Genomic DNA, 13,051 nt, shown 5'->3' with positions numbered 1-13,051 from the left:
TATTTTTTTCCCCTCAGTTTATTCTGGAAATTAATCTATGCCATTAATTAAAATAATTAAACTGAATTTGTCTCATTTATTTTTCATAAAGCCAGAATGTTCAGCTATTAAACAACATTTTGCTATGAAGTAAAACAAAATCTGGGTGAACATCATTTAAGAGTGGTGAGTCCATCATTTTTGCCAGGGATTGTAATCCACCAGCTTTCACATGCTGAATATGATAAAACATGATTGTGACAAATTTCCTTAATAAGTATTTCTGTACTATGATTATAGCATTTTTCTGTTTACTATGTAACATTATTCTGAGTACTATGATATAACATGAAACCTGCATCAAGTGATATTTAAAATCAGAGAACAATTCAAACAATTCAACCAATTCAGCACCATGGACAAATACCAAGTTATCATGGGCCTCAGTGTGCAGCCCCAATAATCACAACATTAGAATATATACTTTAAAATCCAAACATTTCACCACTAACATGCATATATATGTTGTAAACAGAGCTAAGATAGCAATGAATGTGAAAATATTTGTGATAATCTCTCACCGCTATCCTTGCAAGTGCTGTTTTGATGGAATTCCAGGTATCAAGTCTTCGGTCCAGAATAATGATAAATTTTACTCCAGGTTGCCGTGCACTAAAAACAACAGCAGGAGATAAGTAGACAAGAGCAGTATAGAAACTAAAGAGTTAATCTTTTAATGCTTGTAAAGAGTACTGTATACAGTATGCTGCTAAATAAGATGAAAAATGCTACATGGGAGAGAAATGACTAAAAAGGTTTTAAGCATATGGTTATACAGTAATGTTGAGATGTCTGAAGTAGCTATAGAACTGAGATGTAGCAGCCTGCATTGACTTTACTGGGACAGAATATATAAACTAGCATTGTTGTGCTGCATTGCAGTAAGAGAGAAGGAGGAAAAGAAGCAAGAGGAAAAGATAAATGAATCTCACATACCGTGGAATCAACGTGAGATATGTGAGGACTTTAGCCAGAGCTTCCTCTGGGATATCACTGAAATCTGAGCATTCTGGGAGAGTTATGATGACACTAGAATCCTCGCCACGGCCCCCTGAAGAGATCAGATCACAGTGCTTTTATGTCCTTGATCACGCATGTATGGTGTAAATATGGATGGCAGTGAAATAGGTGTGAATGGATAAGCTTTTTGTAATTACAAGAATTTGTGCATCTATAGAATAAACGAATAAGTCACAACATTCTGCTTGGCTGACTTCCTAATAGGAAAAAAAAAAACAGAGCAAGATATATACTCGCTGTCACTTTAATAGGAACACCTGTACACCTGCACATTTATGCAGGTATCTAATCATCCAATCATCTGGCAGCACCACAGTGCATAACATCATGCAGATACAAGTCAAGAGCTTCAGTTAATGTTCACATCATACATCAGAAGGAAGAAAAAGTGTGATATCTGTGACATCCAGATTGGATGATTTGAGTATTTCAGAAAATACTGATCTCCTGAGATTTTCACACACACAGTAGTGTGAAACACTAAGTGGGCCACAGTTCTGTGAAAGGAAATGGGAGATCAGAGGAAAATGGCCAGATTAAGAATTAGTTTTAGCTGCCATGAAAGATATAGTAACTTCATATAGTATAGACATAGTACGATATTTAATCACTCTTTAGATAGATAGATAGATAGATAGATAGATAGATAGATAGATAGATAGATAGATAGATAGATAGATAGATAGATAGATAGATAGATAGATAGATAGATAGATACTTTATTTATCCCAAAGGGAAATTCACAGTTTCCAGCAGTATCCACAAACACAGGTAATAGATAAAATAGGAAGGAATATAACAAAAATACTGAAAAACCCAAATTAGGGTACAAAATATAAAAAATATATCAAATAACAAATACAGAGATTTAGGAATAAATATGGAGAATGAGATGAAAAACAAGATAAGTAATGTGCAAAACAAGTGTTTAAAGTTACAGACCTAGTCGATGTGCAAAAACTGTGGCGTGCAGAAAAGCATCTCAGAACGCACAACACATTAAACTTTAAAGTGGCTGGAATACAACAACAGAAGACCACAATGGATTCCACTCCTGTCCGTGAAGAACAAGAGGCTCTCATGGACACAGTTCACCCAAACTTGCCAAGGAAAAATAAGGGGGGAAAACATCACCTTGTCTTTTTCCAGTCTTCAAGTTTGGGTGAGTCTCAGATTCATAGCTAACATGAGTAGGACCTGATTTAATCTTGTTTATCTTGATTATCTTGGTAATCTTGATTGTTGTAGCCCATCTGCCCCAAGGTTTAATGTGTTGTGTAATGTTATGTGTTGATGTGGGGTGTATTCTGAGAGGCGTTTCTGCTCACCACAAATGCAAATTGTGATCATTTTAGTTAACAGACTTTTGCACCATTCTGTTGTATGTGAAAATCCCAGATGATCAGTAGTTTGTGAAATATCTGAACCAGCCCATCGAGCACCAACATCCATGTCAGGTTTAAAGTCACCGTATTCTGATGTTTGATGTAAACATTAACTGAAGCTTTTCAGCTTGTCTGAACTGTGCAGGTACAAAGGGATTGATTGATTGAATAACTGTCTAAATGAGCAGGTGTACCTATAAATGTGTGAGTGTATAAATAAGCAATAATATCTGCATGCTTGGAGAAATCATCTCAGAGTAATGCACATCATTACAGCAAAGATTAATGAGACACCATGAAGGCAAACTCACCTGATAAATAAGCCACTTGCTTCTCAATAAATCCAGCCACTTCTTTCATACTCACAGGAATTGACACCTCTGGAGAGAAAATAGAAAGAAATCACCATTTTTATCTCACTGAGAACGTAATGGGTTTTAGTGGTGATGATCGCTACAACAAAGCAATCCTGACGTAAATGAAGATATTTTCAAGATTAATTTTAGGTACAATGCCACCCCAGTGTTCACATGGCAAAATTAAGCAGGAATGTTCAGTGTAATCACATTACTGACTAAATCTCACACATGATCAGACCTGCAGTATGTTACACCGTAAATCACATGCATTCTTACAAAAAAAAGAAGAAGTTTGCACTTCTGTTGCTTCATTCCTGGGATGTACCTTTATTTAGACTAAGTGTTTATGTGCCTGAGTCACTTATAAAGCATTAAGTATAGTGTTTAGTAGCTCAGTGAAATTAATAGCAAAAGATATGTGGTTAGATTATGCAGAGTGAGTAATAAAAGCCTAGAAACACTGATGGATTCTCCTGGATTGTGACCACATAGCACAATGATCATAGTAAGTAGTTAGTAGGATTACATATCACCAGCAACCTCACATTCTATTTATGACTTAAACTCTGAAAACACACAAACGATTTGTGCCAGTTCTCAGTAATTTGATCTCTAATAACACCTGATTTTCTGCTTAAGACTACACTAAAAATGGATAGGAGTGTATGAGCAGAAATAAAACTGAGCAGAAATAAAACTGAGCACAAAGCACAGGAATTCTCCTTGCTTAGCCAGAGGAGTCATAAAACCATGGACCCTCACTCACAGACACCGAGGAGCCAGTTAATTACTGCTGGTGTGCGCCTTCTTATTTTAACTGTCCTGTAAACAACTGGGAGAGTGTTTGAGCAAATCTGACCAAGGAATGACCCTCTCAGTCCAGTGAAATCTTCAACAACCATCTATATTTATGCCACTGGCCACAACGGCAGATGATAGAAGTCTCTTCACTTGAAAATCTGATAACCTACAGTAAGGCCAAGATGTGGAGGTGACAAACCCAGGGAGACAGAACCCACCTTTTGAGAAATACATCAGGTTATCTTGCAGCTCGTAAAGGATGATGAAATTATGTACAGTGGTTTGGAAAACTTCTGTCCTGCCTTATATGTATTATGCCTATAACTGTCAGTAGTTTATTATTAGACTTGATTTAACATAATGCTTAATGAGTGTGCTTATAACAGCAAGTATTTGATGTTTGGTGTATGTGTGATCGTCATGTAATTTCCAGAGAGGTGAGATAAAGTAAAATTGAGTCTGACATTACTGCACATACTTGACAATATCCATGTTGTAATTGTACTCTTTGAATGAAAGGTGAATACCACATATCTCAGGTGGAAAATATGTCTTATGCCCCACCCTAAACTTTGTTTGTTTCAAGGAGTCATTTTGGGGTTGGCCTTGATAAAAAACAGTTAAAATCTTAAGACAGCAATGATGAATTTGAGTTAAACTGAGTCAACATGAGTCAACTGAGACAACTGTCAGCCAGAATCATGCCTCCAGATTCTCTCGGAACTGTTGCATTTAAATATAAAACTTAAAGCATTTCTTACAGAAGTATTGCTAAACTCCCTTACAGCAGTTACAACAATTTCACTGGTAATACACCCATAATATAATACAGCTGACTTCTAAATACCATTCCACTCAGTGGTATTTGACAATACTGTGCATTACATCACTCAGAGCAACAAGTGAGACATCACTATAACTTAACCATTGCTAACTAACATGTAACTGCTGCTAGAAAACTGTCAGCTAAACTAAATATCATGGAACATACACAGTGCTTGTATAATCTACTGTTAAAATGGAATAACGTATGGTGATGTCTAGCCTAATCCACCGTCTTTATACTTTTCTCTGATTGGTCAGAAGGTCTTCTTGCTTTAACAGTGTCGTTCTAGCTACAACACATACTACAGGTTTATATTAACATGCTGTTCTAATGTGGTACTGTTTCTATAGTAACACAGACTTGCATGGTGGAGATGTACCTTAGAAATAGTGCGGAAAAAGAGGGTAATTGTTTATATGGTGATATTTTCTGTGAGGAGACATTTATTTAACATTTATGCATTTTGTAATAAAGATAGAGCTGTTTCTTTAAGTTTTCGAAAATGGAAGAAGATTCTTGGTGACATGGTATGTCTTCTCAAACCCAAATGTAATATAAGCGATAACATACACTATATTGCCAAAAGTATTCGCTCACCCATCCAAATAATCAGAATCAGGTGTTCCAATCACTTCCATGGCCACAGGTGTATAAAATCAAGCACCTAGGCATGCAGACTGTTTTTACAAACATTTGTGAAAGAATGGGTCGCTCTCAGGAGCTCAGTGAATTCCAGCGTGGAACTGTGATAGGATGCCACCTGTGCAACAAATCCAGTCGTGAAATTTCCTCACTCCTAAATATTCCACAGTCAACTGTCAGCTGTATTATAAGAACATGGAAGTGTTTGGGAACGACAGAAACTCAGCCACGAAGTGGTAGGCCACGTAAACTGACGGAGCGGGGTCAGCGGATGCTGAGGCGCATAGTGCGAAGAGGTCGCCAACTTTCTGCAGAGTCAATCGCTACAGACCTCCAAACTTCATGTGGCCTTCAGATTAGCTCAAGAACACGCCACCACTGGACTCTAGAGCAGTGGAGACGCGTTCTCTGGAGTGACGAATCGCGCTTCTCCATCTGGCAATCTGATGGACGAGTCTGGGTTTGGCGGTTGCCAGGAGAACGGTACTTGTCTGACTGCATTGTGCCAAGTGTAAAGTTTGGTGGAGGGGGGATTATGGTGTGGGGTTGTTTTTCAGGAGCTGGGCTTGGCCCCTTAGTTCCAGTGAAAGGAACTCTGAATGCTTCAGCATACCAAGACATTTTGGACAATTCCATGCTCCCAACTTTGTGGGAACAGTTTGGAGCTGGCCCCTTCCTCTTCCAACATGACTGTGCACCAGTGACCAAAGCAAGGTCCATAAAGACATGGATGACAGAGTCTGGTGTGGATGAACTTGACTGGCCTGCACAGAGTCCTGACCTCAACCTGATAGAACACCTTTGGGATGAATTAGAGCAGAGACTGAGAGCCAGGCCTTCTCGTTCTCTTTGTGTGTGACCTCACAAATGCGCTTCTGGAAGAATGGTCAAAAATTACCATAAACACACTTCTAAACCTTGTGGACAGCCTTCCCAGAAGAGTTGAAGCTGTTATAGCTGCAAAGGGTGGACCGACGTCATATTGAACCCTATGGATTAGGAATGGGATGTCACTTAAGTTCCAACCATGTCCTGGTGTGTTTTATACGTTCCATGTTGCCCTCATATAAAATTTGTACCATGGGTATTCCAAACAAAATGTTACAGGCGTATCTGGTAAAGTAACGCACCAATTTTGATTCCTACCTGGATCATTTTTTTTGGCTAGAAAATACTCTATTATGTAAGTTAACGTCATGCTGATCCAATATTATAAATCACGTTTATATCTGTAAAGAGAACAGTAATACAGTATATTTCTTATTTACTTAGTTTTCAGATGACGAAAACAGGTGCCAGTCATTAAAATGAGGCTGATGCTGCTAACTAATTAATAATAAATGCAGGACATTAAAACTGTATAAGGGTCTAAGAGACAATGTAATTATTTGTGCATAGCAGGCTGCTGGGGCCAGTGGAAAGGTTTGGCAGCCCGAGAGGGACGTGATGAATGAAGTCACTCAATCAGAGATAAATATTTAATGTCTGACCAAACAACCCTTTGTGAGCATCAGTGCACTACTACATGGATTTACTAGTCGTTAGGTGTTCCTTTTTAAGGAAAATAATAATAATCTGGTTGCATAAGTGTACACACAATGTTAAAACACCTATTGCTTATATAAGTACTCAGTCTATTTAGGCAAGAGTGTTGCACAACTTGATTTTTTCCCACTCTTCCTTGCAAAAATCCCCTAAATCTATCAAACTGTACAGGGATCTCCTGTGCACAGCCCTCTTTCAGTCATTCCATCCCATCTTCATCTGTCTAATCAAAGCCTGCAGTTTTGTGGCAAATAGATATGTGGTGATATCCATGATTTCCTCTATATTGACTTGAACACCAGTGGCATGACATTCTCTGAGTGATATCTTTTATAATTAAGCCAATAAAAAGTTCTACGCAGGTCACATCAGACACATTATGCCACATGGTCTTGGGGTAGTGTAAGTATTTTTGTGATATAATTTAGACAGGATTGGATAATTTTTCCTCATTTAGCCACATTACCCCACAGCTCAGACATGTGGAAAATGTTTTCACATGATGGGAGTGTAAAAAAGTATATCTTAACAAGAGAAATGTCTTAGATGTCTTATATATATATAGTCATAGTCAACCGGTTTATCTTTAATAAAAAACGTTTTGTTTTAAAGCATATCTTTAGATATTTGTCACTCATTCCGTGCATCCAATTTTTATTTTAACTTTTTTTTTCCAGATAAGTAAAATTATCTCTTCAAAGAATAAAAAAATATTAAGCCTGCAATTAATAAATGTCTAGAAATAGTCTTGTTATATAATAATCTTATAATAAGAAATATCAGATAATGTCTAATCATCCTTTATTCAAAATTCAGTTACCAAGATTGCAGTGTTCCACTTTTTTTTAAATAATATTTCATTGTTATTAATTAATCTACCACAATAACATCTGTCATTATGTTAGCATAATTTGAATTAACATTATAAGTTAAGAAGTAGTGGCTTAATCTGTAAACAAATGACTAAAATGAACTGAGGAGAGCTCTTGCCTCTTCAGTCAGTTTATTCAATTCAATTCAATTCAATTTTATTTGTATAGTGCTTTTAACAAAGAGCATTGTCTCAAAGCAGCTTTACATAAGAAACGACATAAGAAAACAACAAACATAAACAGACAAACAGTCCTAGATGTTTATTCCTAACATGCAGATCATTTTTCTAGTAATTTGAATAGTTTTTGTAAGAAGAGATAATAGTTTAAATGCATGTTAAAAAAACCCCCAGCCACAATTATGTTGCATTGCTCATTTAATGCTTGAATGCTATTCCATGTTTGTTCTTCCATGCCAATAAAATGCCTTTTATCAGAGGATCCAGTCATGTCCTGACATTATGTTGGCTTTACGCACATAGCCCAAAGCAAAGCACATAGACCTAGAGCCAGTTCTCTCCTTTATTACCAACAGTTGGTGCTCAGATGATGTTTGCAGACCAGTGTATTTGCTCAGTGTGTGTACACGCACAGCTCAGCTGCCGAAAAAGAGGTTTTCAACTAGTTTTTAACTTTTTGTGGATAAAATCTTTTATTGTTTATCTGATTCTGATACAGTTATTACTGTTAAGAACCTTGGACTACATGGCGGGAGATACGAGAGATACCTTATCCTCCCACAACCGCTGTAATTTAGGCAAAGAAACCCCTTAGGTGATCACCCTAAATGTTGTTTTTTTTTCCTGAATGGAATGCACTATTATTTTAATAATACCCTTTGTAATCTCTCTCACACACACAAACCCCTTCCATAAAACTCTGATTCATACTTGGTGTTATTATTGAGAGTGAGTTTATTTTTGGCAAGATTAACTCATTACCATAATACACAGATGAGGAATGACGAAAATCTATTCATGCTGCTCAATGGGGACAATAATCAAGCTTAACCTTGGGCTTTGTGCAACTCTTTTACATTTTGCTGCTGTAATTAAAGTTTACTTATAGTCTGTTTAACACAACCTACATTCTGAAATCTTCTTGCCTTATTAGCAAGCAATTTAAACATGTCAATAGCAATGTCTAGATGTATGACTATGGATTTTTTCCCTCACATTTCAAATACTGAGCTGCTATATGTTCACACCTGGCGTTGCAACACCACATTAAGAGTCTGTAATCGCTTTGGATAACATTTAGATCATATCATCTGATGCACACAGCCATGGACTCGGGACAACCAACTGGACAACCTCTGAATAGTCTCTGGACAACCAACCATTTTTTTTTCTCCATTGACTTTATTTACACTCCTGCTTTGACCTAATATACCAATGCAATCAAAGCTAGAGTTGAATTTATCACTAAGCCTGTGTTTGTTGTTAATGTGAATTTCCTTCCTCCTCGCTGATGCCACAACCTAACAGAAAAGCAGTGACTCACATCCATCTTACACACACTAGGCAAACACACCCATATGGGCAGTTTTGACAGCTGATCATATTTTCTTACCCTAAAAGGAGACTTTGTTTTCAGGGCATTTGGTGTAAAAGAGGATTAAACAAGGATTAATGGCTTGGTCTTGAGTGAGTGGGGAAGAATATGACAGAAACAGAGTCTGTTAGAGAGATTTGTAATCGTTATCATGTTGTAATATTTCTATAATTTAATTTTCATGTGTGTCTGTATCTCCAGTGTGTTGAATCCAAAGGAAATCAACTATACATTGTCTAGGCTTGACATGGCATTGTTCCCAGCCTGCTTCAAATACAACAACTTTACTAGAAATGAAGAACCTCTTTAGAAATGAGGACTTGGACAACTGGAATATGGATTCTAATTCTGGTCTTTACTCTAGAGTACAGTGATATATAGGACAGTGGAGATTTAAAATGACTCTATGTATATTGCACAAGATGTTTGTTTTTTTTTTTTTTTACAAAAGTACATCAGTTTCTAGGTACACTGAACCAACCCAAGTCTGAGAATAACAGCTGGATCATGTTACCCTGGTCATTAGACAGCGCTAACCATAACATCAGGTAAAAATAGACCTGCATTGCTGCAGAATTACCTCCAAATGGAGCAGAGGCCAATAAAGTGGCACCACACACAGAATCTGTGACCTAGTCAGCATATGATACAACAATAAACCATAAGGTCAAAGCTTGTGGAATACTTCTGAGGCAGCAGAACACATCCCTAACTTTTTCTCAGTGTGTGCCTGTGGAGGGGAGAGAAGAACGTGAACTGGATGGTCAAGTTGGCAGTACAGCACTCAGATGCTGAGTCACTGTTTCAGGCCGAAGCCATGTTCTGGAGCGGCAGGGGGAAATGAAGAGAAGGAGATACGGGGCAGGAGGGTAAACTACTGTGTTGGTGGCTGCTCTGCCATCTGGTGCAGCGCTATGTGAGTGTCATTCTCATCCCATCCCACCCCAGTGAAACTGCTCTAAATCTCATGTGTGATGAGAATGAGGATTATAACATCTGCTAGCAAGGATGGTCTGCATAGCATTCTCATTATGAAATAAATGCATTAACAAAATCTTACAGTGTAGACAAAATTAGGGGCAGGGGAGAATGATGCATCATACTATTAGCATTTTCACAATACATATCATTGTATATTAGGTTTATACTGAAGGCATTATTATTAAAAATACTATGAAAAGCTACAATTTGATGATATTAACAGCAAGAAAAGAAAAAGCAAGTAAAAGAAAATAAAACACTAGGAGCAAATATATACTTCATATCCAATCAGCTCTTTATTATCGAAGTAGTTGTTCACTCATAGCCAAGATACTCTCAGTGTATTGTGATGTCCACAGACATTGTCCAGACACTGATATCATATTATACTGTAAGGAAATATGATCACTGCATCTTCTCAAGCCTTACACATTTTATCGACACTGCATAGCCACTACATTCTATGAGCACATAATAAACAACAAATTCAGAATCTGAGTCATATTTGTTTCAGGGTTTATAATAATCCATGCTGCACCAGCATACAGATGAACAATGTGAGCAATCAAGCTGAAGCAGAAGTTAAAACCAAGGCTGTGTGGATGTCCTTTAATCTATACACCCAGGACACAGGAGGAGTGTGTGTGTGTGTGATGAGTACTCACGCTGCAGTATGTTCTCCAGCTCAGTGCCAGCCTGCAGAAGACTGTAATAGCCCTCCATGTCTCTCTGAGGCTGGAGAGGAGAGCCTGGGCCCATTCCCTAGCCACGTTTCAGGGGGGAAAACCACACCGTCGGGCCTTCCAGGCCCTCACATCCTCCCCTTCCACCAGTTCCTAAAAGTAGTGAAAAGTACCGAGCCCACAGCTGGATCAGGGCTTCTCTCCTGATAGTCACTTTGAATGAAGTGCAGCGTGTATTCCAGCTTCTCCAGCTCAGGATGTCGTCTAGGAAAACACCAAGCACACACAATGCTGGGACCAGGAGAGGTGTCAGGCTATACACAGAAAAAATACGGTACGGTAGAGAAATGCTATATGTAAGGACATCATCCTGTCCCAAACTGTATCCCCTTATCTATAAAGTGGCACTCCATAACAGCTCTCTTCCTCTGTCTACACACCACTGTGGATGAGAGTGCGTCAGTGCTGCAGCTCTGTGTGAGGCTGCTGACACTCCAGCTCCAAAGCTCCTCCCTGTACTGCACTCTCCAAGCCCCTCATTGGTCAGCCTGGCACAGAAGGAGGGGCAGATGCTCTCCACTGCTGCTGTGTGTTCTCAGTGGAAGCTCTGGCATCAGGAAACTATGTGTGTTGGTACTCTCACTTACACACACATACAGTGAATGAATATGTGGGCGAAAAAAATTGTGAGTGCTTTGCACTCACTATCCGTATCAGAAAACAACAGAGCAATGTGGTACTGGAAACATCAACAAACATGGCATAGAGAACATATTGTCAAAGAACAATTGCAGATAGGTGTTTCATTTCCAGCAATTTCCGATATCCACATTAGTTACAGTTCCTGCTCTTTTATGGAAATCATTTTCCGTAACTTATACTTATGACAGCTGCTCACTGAGGGCCAGTGGAACATCTGTATATATTAAAAAAAAAAAAAAAAACTCTATAAAAATTCTAATCAAAAAACAAATCAAATAATGTCAGATCATTTTCCACCTTACATAGCAACGAATAAAACAAAAAGGTTGGTTTTTTTTTTGGAAAAAAATGAATAAACGTACTATAACTTGGTTACATAAGCTTGCCCACCTTTAATAATGGAGCATATAACTGTGCTCAGAACCAATTCAATTGCAAAAATAATAATCATACACCCACCATCAGTAAAGCAAGTCTGATTAACCCCTGAATAACGATCAGCTATTTCTGTAGGATCTTGAAATATTCTAAATAAAAAGCACAGGTTTACTCTCTTTCAGAGACCAGGTGCTAGAGAGATGAGTGGAAAAACAAGCATACACACCTTCTCACCATTAATATTTTAGCTAAAGAGCGTGAATGGAAATGAACTACCACTCAAAATATTTGGCACTAGGCTCTCCCTTTTAGTTATACTGTCATAGATGCCAGAATCCTACCCTTGACTCAATTTGCTCTTTTAAACCACTCTAGTATAGGAGATTGTGATGTCTGAACCTGTCACACTTCTTCTCTTGTGGCTTCTCACCCTCCAGACCTGCCTTATGAAGCCTTGAGATTCAACATCTTAAAGATTTCACCAATACAGTTGATGTTAGTGTCTCACCCTTTCTTCAGTGAATATTCACTCCTGCATACTGTAGACTTGTACTTAAGAATTGCTGCTGTAACCTAAAGAAAGTGATGCTCTCCCTAATCACCCTCTCAATACAATTAGCACTCAGTGACTCTGTAGTATACAGATGTTGAAGAATAATGCCACCCAGAAGAGGATAGGTAACCATTTTTTCCCTAGCCACTCTCATCTTAATATCTGTGAAGCTGCTTTGGGAAAATATCTGTTAAAAGCACTATACTGAATTAAACTGAACTGAACTATTTCAAATATGTAGGAGTCTGATCAGTTACCTTGCCTTCTCTACTCTCTTACCTTATAATATTTAACAATAAAACTAAATTGTTGCTTGGCAATTTTCTTCTTTCGGCTTTTCCCTTCAGGGGTCGCCACAGCGAATCATCTCTCTCCACCTATCCCTATCTTCTGCATCCTCAACACTTACACCCACTAGCTTCATATCCTCATTTATTCCATCCATATACCTCCTCTTTGGCCTTCCTCTTTGCCTCCTTCCTGTCAGCTCCATGTCCAACATTCTCCTACCAATATACTCACTCTCCCTCCTCTGGACATGTCCAAACCATCTTAATCTGTCCTCCCTAACTTTGTCCCCCAAACGTCCAACATGAGCTGTCCCTCTGATGTATTTGCTCCTAATCCTGTCCAACCTTGTCACTCCCAAAGAGAACCTCAACATCTTCAGCTCTGCTACCTCCAGCTCTGACTCCTGTCTCTTCCTCGGGG

The 13,051-nt window shown here is 38.3% G+C and overlaps 1 protein-coding gene across 3 annotated transcripts in view; it reads right to left on the bottom strand.

Moving 5' to 3' along the window:
• mcf2a (MCF.2 cell line derived transforming sequence a) overlaps positions 1-11,183 on the bottom strand; it is a 36,897-nt gene extending 25,714 nt beyond the window's left edge. For all 3 annotated transcript variants that reach the window (XM_058396273.1, XM_058396274.1, XM_058396275.1), the window contains exons 1-4: positions 10,690-11,183; positions 2,756-2,824; positions 976-1,090; positions 561-651 (exon numbers count right to left, since the gene is read on the bottom strand). In XM_058396273.1, coding sequence (XP_058252256.1) covers positions 561-651; positions 976-1,090; positions 2,756-2,824; positions 10,690-10,783 — 369 coding nt within the window. In that variant the 5' untranslated portion in view covers positions 10,784-11,183. The remainder of the gene's footprint in view (positions 1-560; positions 652-975; positions 1,091-2,755; positions 2,825-10,689) is intronic.
• Positions 11,184-13,051: the final 1,868 nt, after the last annotated feature.

Source organism: Hemibagrus wyckioides, linkage group LG08 (assembly GCF_019097595.1).
Source record: "Hemibagrus wyckioides isolate EC202008001 linkage group LG08, SWU_Hwy_1.0, whole genome shotgun sequence".
Lineage (NCBI taxonomy): Eukaryota > Metazoa > Chordata > Actinopteri > Siluriformes > Bagridae > Hemibagrus > Hemibagrus wyckioides.
This window is presented reverse-complemented; position numbering and strand designations above follow the sequence as displayed.